Source organism: Argentina anserina, chromosome 2 (genome assembly GCF_933775445.1).
Source record: "Argentina anserina chromosome 2, drPotAnse1.1, whole genome shotgun sequence".
NCBI lineage: Eukaryota > Viridiplantae > Streptophyta > Magnoliopsida > Rosales > Rosaceae > Argentina > Argentina anserina.
In genome coordinates this window covers 7,454,658-7,464,159 of record NC_065873.1, presented here as the reverse complement: position 1 = coordinate 7,464,159, position 9,502 = coordinate 7,454,658, and the positions used below count along the sequence as shown (strand labels likewise).

General features: G+C 37.7%; 2 protein-coding genes across 4 annotated transcripts; both read right to left on the bottom strand.

Annotated features, from left to right (window-relative positions):
- Nucleotides 1-255: 255 nt before the first annotated feature.
- On the bottom strand, nucleotides 256-3,873 carry LOC126783619 (D-ribulose kinase). Of its 3 annotated transcripts, none has more exons than XM_050509121.1 (9): nucleotides 3,753-3,873; nucleotides 3,430-3,671; nucleotides 2,751-2,890; nucleotides 2,397-2,649; nucleotides 2,161-2,293; nucleotides 1,587-1,675; nucleotides 1,011-1,288; nucleotides 713-782; nucleotides 256-608 (listed from the first exon to the last, which is right to left on the bottom strand). In XM_050509121.1, exons 1-9 carry the CDS (start codon nucleotides 3,814-3,816, stop codon nucleotides 408-410), a joined length of 1,470 nt encoding a protein of 489 aa, XP_050365078.1. In that variant the 5' UTR covers nucleotides 3,817-3,873; the 3' UTR covers nucleotides 256-407. The 3 variants fall into 3 exon arrangements, with proteins under 3 accessions (XP_050365078.1, XP_050365079.1, XP_050365080.1); XM_050509122.1 differs by having other exon boundaries at nucleotides 256-605; XM_050509123.1 differs by lacking the exon at nucleotides 3,753-3,873 and having other exon boundaries at nucleotides 2,751-2,894; nucleotides 3,430-3,575.
- A 1,011-nt stretch (nucleotides 3,874-4,884) lies between these two features.
- Nucleotides 4,885-9,275, bottom strand: LOC126783711 (uncharacterized). Its single transcript, XM_050509227.1, has 7 exons — nucleotides 9,007-9,275; nucleotides 8,585-8,766; nucleotides 7,054-7,143; nucleotides 6,178-6,230; nucleotides 5,966-6,068; nucleotides 5,259-5,364; nucleotides 4,885-5,068 (listed from the first exon to the last, which is right to left on the bottom strand). The coding sequence occupies exons 1-7, from the start codon at nucleotides 9,239-9,241 to the stop codon at nucleotides 5,055-5,057; spliced, it is 783 nt and encodes a 260-aa protein (XP_050365184.1). The 5' UTR covers nucleotides 9,242-9,275; the 3' UTR covers nucleotides 4,885-5,054.
- Nucleotides 9,276-9,502: the final 227 nt, after the last annotated feature.

Below are 9,502 nucleotides of genomic sequence, written 5' to 3'. Positions count from 1 at the left end.
CCAACTATTATGCATCAATATAGTTGATTATCTGCTTACATACCAGAGAAAACAATATAACATATGCTGGGGGTTATGCACATAATTCGCGAAGGGAATCAATTATTTGCATTGGGATAGACCGCTAATTAGTCTGGTAAAATGGGTTTAGTCCAAATGAGACAGATCAGGCTGACCCCTCCATCTGGAGAGTCCAGGAAGCATGCTTTTGAGAAAATAATGACAAAATATGTAAATAAAAACAATGTGTGAAAATACTCAGAATAGTAATAAATAAATAAAGTAGCTTACTTATGCAACATTTCCTTAGAACATAGGCCACTTAATCAGAAGCTATTCAGTAGGCCAATTAAAGTATTAAACAGTCCAGATGAGGAACTGTATATATAATCTTACATAAACTAGATTCATTTCTCATGGACTCCTTTCAAAGCCAACAAAGCAGCTCCATATGCAGCCTCGGCTTGAATTGCAGAACTTACAGGCAAGCCAAGTACTCGCTCTCTTATCTTTGTCCATTTTTCATTTCGGGCACCACCTCCGGCTGTGATCACTTCATCAACTTGGGTTGCGCCTAATTCCTTGAGTAAGTTGTACCCTTTTGCCTGCTTATTGTACAAGTAAGAGAAGGTTCTAAAGTCATCAGATCTAAAATTTCTGTCACAACTGAAAAAGCTCGACTAGAGGAGAAGGCAATGTCTATTGTCCTTACCTCTATACGCGCAATGGATTCAAGAATCCCATGCAAAAACTCCACCTCACTTTCTGGACGTGGATGTAATCTGCACAGGAATGAAAATCAATATTCCGCATCTGATTATTTTTATTCTATTACCAACAAAAGGATATGGTTCTTCTCAAAAAGAACAAAAAAAAGTAAAAGGATATGGTCATTGGCTTCTACTTCCAACATCAAATCTATGATACATGCAAATAATATTACTCTCAATCATGCACAACTCCTATATTTGTTTCCTAGTCCCTTCGAGAATAACAGAAAAACCAAGTACCTTGGAGCCATATTAGGATCTGCCACTGGAAATCTCTCACCAACTGATTGCAGTGGGTAGTAGTCTAGAGAAGAAGCTTCCATGGGATCAATCTGTTCACTCAATTTCTCTAGTTGCTCATCAGTAAAAAGTTGTCTAAGAACTGCTCCACCAGTATTTGAAGCACCTCCAACAAGCCACTCATCGTCAAGGCGATGACTATATACTCCATACCGTGCATCCTCGATCCTAGTTGTGCTCAGCAATTTTATGGCAAGTGTCGAACCCAAAGAAGTTACCTGGATAGATATTTTGAGAATCTTTATAAGTACAATCGATAATGGGCACGTGTACATTTGGAAGCAACAGGATCTCTAGAAAATACAAATGCAGCATTTGACAACTTATAAAACAGCATTTTGACTTCATTGTATGCAAGCATGCTTGGACAGGAATGGGAAAAGCAGAAACAAAATAACGCTCAAGGAGTTGAGGCCTGAGGGAAACAAAAATAGTGTCATGTGATTTAGTGGCCTAACCATTAGGCAATGCCATACAAAAACTTCTGACTGAGTAAGAGGAACAGAAGGAACTCACAGCTTTCCCAGGTTGTGTTGCACGAGCTGCTAAAAAAGCTGCTATACTATCAGTGGTTCCTGTGCATACAGCACAATCACTTGGGAAACCTGCAATCACATATTATATACGTCATCAGGTTAAAATTGTTAATATATGTATTACATGGCTTGCAATATTTCTCAATCAACTTAACCTGATGATAGAACCTAAATATAAAGCCATAAATGTATTGGCCCTATCAGATACCTTAGCAATTTGAACACCATATTTCAGTATACTATTGTATTTTATGTGTAGTATGATTCTAATTGATCTAGCAGCATCAGAAGCACACCAGCTGTGCTGAAAGCCTGATGAGTACTTTATTTTTGTGCCAAACAGTAAAAGAATTATATCTTGGGAACCGTACTCTGAGGGAAAAAACACAAAACATTCTTAGATTGAATGTTTATACATGCACATTCAACGAAAGCCTTCTATATTGTCAGCTGCTATTGTACAAGTTAATGATCCATACATAAATGGAAAAATGATTTGCTTTATAAAAAATTGCTCAAGTCCTATTACTAAGCCAATTGCAAGAAAACTTTACCAAAATCTGATCTTATGTCCTCTTTCAAATGACCGATTGTTGTTCCTGGAGCTCTAACAGAAGGTAAAAGTTGTGAATAGGGCTGAGAGAGTAGCCAGGGTGGATAGGATTCGAGCGCAGGATCATAACCAGCCTAAAGCATATAAATGGAACTACGTTATTCAAACAGAGAAATTTAATGGTTCAAAGATAGAAGATGTAAGCATAAACTAGAAAAAAGGATTACAGAAAATTACCTTCAGAGCATTATTATAATCAGACACTCCAAGCTTTCCATGAAGAAGCCACAAAAGCCAATCCGCTTGATGCAATAATAGTGCCAATTTTTTATTTGGGGCATCTTTCTTCCACCAGGAGACAAGCTTGCACAGAGTAGAAGAACCGGAGCAGACTGTATGGTTTGGAGGAGCAATAGATTTAACTGTTGGTACAGCATCAGGACAGTTTTCATTGTAAAGGAAAGGTCTCCATATTGGTTCTCCTGTGTTGCTGCATATTCAAAGCCAAACGCCTAATTCAAATTTGATCTTGATGTGGAAAATGGGATCTCACAAGAGCAAGAATGTGCATCAAATCCTTAACGTATTCACCTGTCAACAATGAGAGTAGTTGCGGAAGTCCCATCAATGGAAATGGAAGCAATTAATTTACGAAGATGATATGGAATGTCTCCAAGAAGTGAGAAGAGTGTCGCCTTCCATGAACGCGTCCAATCCATTTTTTCTTCACTCTTTCTAGACAATGGAAAAGAATCTCAGTTACTTGGGGAAGAAAACATACTGCTAAATTTTTTTTTTTTTAAATCATCTTCTTTTTAGGTGTGCAGTACTTAACTGTAATCTTTTAGCTATCCATTTCTTTGTATGAACCAAAGCATCCATACAATTTCGTAACCAATGACCAACGTAACCAATGACTAACAGCATCTAAGCGTCTCTTTACTCATCTCTCACAAAACTCTGTAACCATTATCTGCTCAACCCATGTCCTAAGTTCTTGCTTCATAAGAATGGTCGACACTGAATTTCTCAAGCTGTGTAGTCAATAATTAATGACAGTACACATACAACGGATTCAGTTCATCTCACTATCATCTTTGTTAAAATTTTATGCACACATACAGTGACATACTCACAAACTACTCAATAACACAAATCTGATCTCTACCCATCAGACTAGATCATTTCTAAATGTGTTTCTATCTCATCAATCATCAAGTGTATAGCTCCAAGAATCAACAAGTTTGAAAATAAACAAAATGTAGCATACCATAAAAAGAGGGTACTCTCTTTTTCCCTCAGCATGAATTAACCCATGTTTATCAATGACAGCAAACCTCGCTCCGGAAGTACCAAAGTCCATTCCCAGATAAAGCCGCTCCCCAACTTCATGTACACCTCCATTGCTCCCAGAAGCCATCAGCCTCGGACCTCTTGGTGTTCTCAGTTTGATCAGAGCTCTGTTCAAGCCCAACCCAGTTGGTGGAGACTGCCTTTTTGGACTGGGGAACCCTGGACATCGATGATCAAACACTCAACACAGAGCTAGAGTAATAGCAAATGAAAAGAAGAAGAGATGAAATGGAGGAGTACCATGTGAGCAGGGAAACAGAAAAGAGATTGCAAATGTAGGATGAGGGTGAAGTGAAGAGAGCATTGATGATGCTACGACTAGCGAGATTAGGAGAAGGTGTTGTGTTGTGTCGTGTGTGTGTGTGTGTCACTCTTGTCTTGCTTAGGATAAAGGGGTGACTGGATTTTCAACCACAAGAGATGATCGGTCTTGTGGAATACTCTTAATTCCTCAAAATATTATCAAAAAAACACGGTAGGAATAAAATGAGTACAATTCAGATATTGTATTAAAGTTCTCTAAAATTTGATCAGTTTCGTGGCTCCCTAGCCCTCATGAGTTAATCTCTCGACACATGAAAATCTCTTCAACTATCCATTGCAACACAATGTATGGGTCATTTTGACAGCTTTTACTTCCGAGCTAAGCTTGGAAAACACGTAATTTTAGATAAGAACCCCTGAACCACTTGCAATGGTTTTTTATCATAAATTTTAACCTTAATCTAACTTAATATGGTGAGTAAATTTTCTAGACTTGTACTAAATTTTCTACTAGAATGCTGACATTACTCAAGTTAGCCCACAACAGATTTCAGTAGCCATCCAATGGATTGTATTCTCAGTTATGTTAGAGCTAACACTGTTCGTGGATTTGAGCTCTAGCATCATTTGAGACGTAGAGATCACCATTCAAGGGTCTCCGGCTAGTCTAGGGTGAATTTAACACTGAAAGGTGTTGTCTACACCTGGAATGGAAGTCCGATTATTGTGAAATTTAAACGCGAATCTAAGGAATGGATTGAAGCTTAGTACTCTGAATGTTGCACACTTGCTAAGGCTTGTTCTGATCATTGTTGAACATTTTTGAGTTGCAACACAAGACTCTTCTTTGTGCTTTCAGCATGTGGCTAAATTATCTTGATCTTCTTACTAAGGTGGTAATTTGTGGACATGGTATCTAATTTGCTACCAGAAACAGGGATGACCCAGCCCCTAACATTTGGTTTCTTTGCCATCCCTTGTCTACTGACCTCTGTTTATGCTGAAGTCTGAAACTACCATTGTTAATTGACAAACTCTAGCACCATTGGAGATTCTAAACCCTGTTAAACCTAACCTAGAATAACTGTGAATTGATAAATTTACAAGTACTTGCACAATATTGTCTGAGCACAAAGCTTTAAGCTTTTGATGCATACATGACTACTTTATATTGGCCTAAACAAAAATTCTGGGTTGTAGAATTTCTTAAACTAAACAGATTCGCAAACCACGCCCAAATTTTCCCACCGGAAACTAGATCAGTGCCATCTTCATCAACTAGGATGCTAGCCCTGCCAAGATGAATAAGAATAAAGCAGGTTGTTTAACTGACCGACTTGATGGATGTAAAAGAAACTAAGGGAAACCACAGCTGGAAGGACGTATACAAAACAAAATAGCCCCATCTTTGAAGAAGAAGTACTTCAGCAAAGTAAGCACTAATGCATGCAAACTGAACATAGAAAGGTGGTGCAAACTTACCATTAGCATCCTCTGATGTCAACTGCATCGAAGAATCAGTTGAGAATCCCAACTTCACCATGACTTCTTCCAAACGGTTCATATCTGTCAGGTAGAGATGTCCAACCTACAACCATTCAGTGTCGCTTTATGTTAACAATTCATCTAGCTAACTCCTGAATAGAGGATCACAACATACTCTCAAGATCTTGTACTTAATTAAACATGTTGAATAGAAAATGAAGATATCCAGGATATATCCATTAGTAACAGACTGAATGCTTTATTATCACACTGGAATTTTACCCCCTTTCCCATTAATAATACTTATACACACACTACAAGTTATGCAGGCGTGTCTTTGGTGCATATCCTTATCTAGTATTGGTACCAAGTGGAAAATCACATGCCAGTGGCAATTAGGTTTTTAGAACCTCCTGCCTGTACAGAAAGGGTGGAGAGTCAATTCAGGGATTGAATCCCTGCTGGTGCATGTGCATGTGCATGTGTCATGTTGACTTAAAAGAGGGAAAAATCAGTGTGGATACATTTGTAATATGAGGATCACTTTTTGTATTTCTATGAGGAAAATACATTATATATATCTGTAAAAATATGCAAGAATGCACCAATACTGCCATCTCAACATTCCTATTGGAACACAATATATTCTGAAACCTAGATTTAATTTTTAAAAAAAAGTCCAGGGAAAGCATAGGGGCACTGACTAATGTTTCCAGTGAAGATGCTCTGTTATAGACTGCTGCACCAGCACGCTTCTTAGTTCGTGTCTTAGCTGAAGTTATGTTCTTTCCCCACCTAAGGACATTCCTGAAGAAGAATATCAAACAATCAAGAAATGGTGTAGGAGGGAATCATGATCCATTAAATACAACTGCTCTTAACAAAGTTATAAATCTATCTTCAAGTATCTGCGCACCTCTCTTCTTCTGATAAAAATTTGTCCTTTAAAAGTCTCTGGAGCAATGCATCCTGAAATGCGCAGAAGTTATTTTAGCAAAAGGTCAGGTATTTTAGTCAACAAATTTATGAACCACACCCTTGAGATCTATTGCACGGAACACATGAGTGCAAAAGTAACCTCTTTTTCCAAGGTATGCACTCTTTATCTTATCCTGAGAAATATGGTTTTTTTAACACATATGTAGTCCAATATCCTTTCAAGGAAAGAGAAGCTGAATATGCAACAAATACTGACAAAATAGTCACAAACAAGTATCTATATAAAATTAGTACGTACAAAAGTAAAGGGGACTGATATGTGTTGAAGTATTGTCAGCTGAAATAGAAAGGATTACAGAATTGTATAACATTCTCATACCTTCTTTGACAGTGTACAGAAGACATAAAGGAAATCGCATTACATATTCTAAATAAACAGTAGCTAATGCAGTTTATTGGTGGTAAATGTCGCTAGCATGAGAATAGCTAGGGATAGAAAAAGGTTACACTTGAATTAACATAGAGAGTTACGAATGCACATCAGCGAAACAAAAATTTATTGCAGCACCATGATATTCCCTAGCTGTCTTATCAGCAATTCAGGCCCAAAAGGGGAACGGAAAAAAAAAACAAAGAAATTTCCTAGAATACAAAAAATTAGAACACCACAATTTTTGACTTTTGACCTTAGAATCATGAAAATTGACTTGATCATCATATTATAATGTATTATATATTCATAAACCCAGCCCAACTAAATAAGGGTGGGAAAGATCTACCAATTTTTCTTTTGATTCTATAAAAAGGATCTTGAACTGAGAGATGCATGCTAGAAGTAAGAATGCTATCACACCTGTGCTTCACAGCGTACAACAGCCATCACACGATCATTGTACTCTTCGATACTCAAGGGGGGGAACAAGAAGTGTCTGCGAGCATATAGCTGCATCAGAAATAATGATAGTAAGTGATCAAGTATGGTTGAGCTCCAAAAGTAGGGTAACAATATAATATTAAATCAAACCGGGCAGCATACAAATATATTTAATATCAGCATATTATTATCATTTAAAAGTTTCTGAGACCTTTTCTCATTAAGAGTACAACTTTGGGTGCAATTCTAAATCTTCTTTTTGTTTCTGTTTTGGAGTTGTGATAATGGTACTTTGATCCTGATTGAGAGGAAGCAGTTGGGAGACAGGGCCAGTGACCTAAGAGTGAAGAAGAGTCCAAGACAATCAAGAAAGAAATAGTCAAGTTTCTAAAGGCTCCCGCAAAAGAGGTCCCAAAATTAACGTTTGAGTGATTTATTGGAGATAGATTAGAAAGCTAAAGCAACTTCATTAGAAAACGAGATATGTAACTTAATTTATTTTATTACACAGATGAGTCACCTGGTTGCAATGGTCTATTGCAATTAACAATCCAGATTATCATAACCGCAAATTTCAGTAAAGGTTTTGAGTTATATTAGGAAGTGGGAGTGTCAGTGGCAGCCACCAGTGAATTCACATTCCCAATGTTTAGGACTCTAGATCAAGAGAATTTTGGGGGATCTTGTTTCTCATACTTGGGTAGGTTTTGTTAATGGCTAAATTTTGGGGGATCTTGTTTCTCATACTCAGGTAGGTTTTGTTAATGGCTAAATTTTGGATGCTTTAAGGTAATAAGGTTTGCAGTAGACTTTTTCTCTGTTACCCCATTCATCTGCGCTCAAAGCAATCGTTGATCTTTGAACAAGTTTTATCTCTCCAACTGCCTTTGCTCTTTGGACATGTTGTGCTGGGAGGCTGTGTTGACTTAAAACACTCCAGAAGCATATTACTATGAGAAAGACTTGGAGAATTTTAATTTTTAAGTAAGGTCTCAGAATATGTGTGCTGATGGCAGTATATTCTTTGGGACATTAGGATGGCAAAACATAGATCTTTTTAACAGCTGAAAAGTAGTTAGATCAGTGGGAGAGGATGAAGGTTTCGTTATGGGTTTCTTTAAGCATTAGCTTCTAAAGAGTTCAGAGAGAGTTCCTTCTACAATTTTCTCTAAGTGAAGTACAACTGTTGTGTGGTATTGGAGTTATGCATTTCATGTTTGCTAATGTAGCTTTGTTTCATAGTGAACTTGTACAAACACTGACACGTTACTCTATCTTAAGATGGAAAAAAGAACAACTTTCATATAAAAATTCAGACCAAAATGTATTGAGCCTAATTGCTAATGATTCCTTCTAGAACACTGTGTGCTTCCAACAATTAACCTGATTTTTCAACTAGCAGTGAAGTCCATATATAAACATTGCATAACTGTATTTGTCGCAACCAGAACACAAAGCAGCTCTATCTTCAGTACAAAAAAATGAAAAGAGAAAATTATATGCGTCCTACCTCATATATGCAGTCACCGAGGTAAGCTAATGAGACTGCATTGAGTACAGTCTGCGGCTTCTGAACCTTTGGCGGACTAGGTTTCTGTACCTTCGGAGAACTTGGCTTCTGAATCTTGGGAGGACTAGGCAACCATCGCTCATAACCCATATATAAGTCATCCATTCTCACTCTCTCCTCCTCTACAACATAGGATTCAGAACATTTCCACATTGCATCATTTGGATTATGAACATCATTTTCCATTGAACATGTGTTTTCAAAATGACCAAAACTCTCTTCTTGAGAATAACAACAACATGGTACAGAAAATGGAAACGAAAGTTCAAACACATTCCTCAACCAACAGAAACAGTCTTACATTTTCAACCAAGAAAAACATCATATGTTCAAATTACATACGAATGTGGGAAACTGATTACCTTGAGTTGGGCGTTTGAGGAATTCGAAAACGTGGTCGGAAGAACGGGTAGTTGAGGCAGTTAGGGTGACAGTTGGAGGGGTTTCGGTGGTGATGGCAATAGAAGTGGAGGACGGGGTTTGCTTTAACTTTCGTGGGGCGTTGCGGTTGTAAGGGAGTCTTTGCTGGGTGTCCCAAGAAGCTCCGACTCTGACTGCTCTGGAACTCATTGGTGAAGACGTTGATATAGAATGCATGTTTTGACTTTTCTGCTGTGTAATTCACACGGTCTCAGTGAGATGACCAAGAAGAGGGAAGGAAGGAAGATGGAGCAGATAAGAAGAGAGGAAGTGCAGTGCACATGCGACTCGTCGTCTTTAGAACAAGAGTGAAAACAATTTCTTTTTTTTAATTTTTATTTTTTGCATATGTTTTTTATTTTTATTTTGATAGAATCAACTATATTTGTCATTAATGGTGGTCTTGCTCTAGAACTTAACGTGAGCCGAGAATTCTTG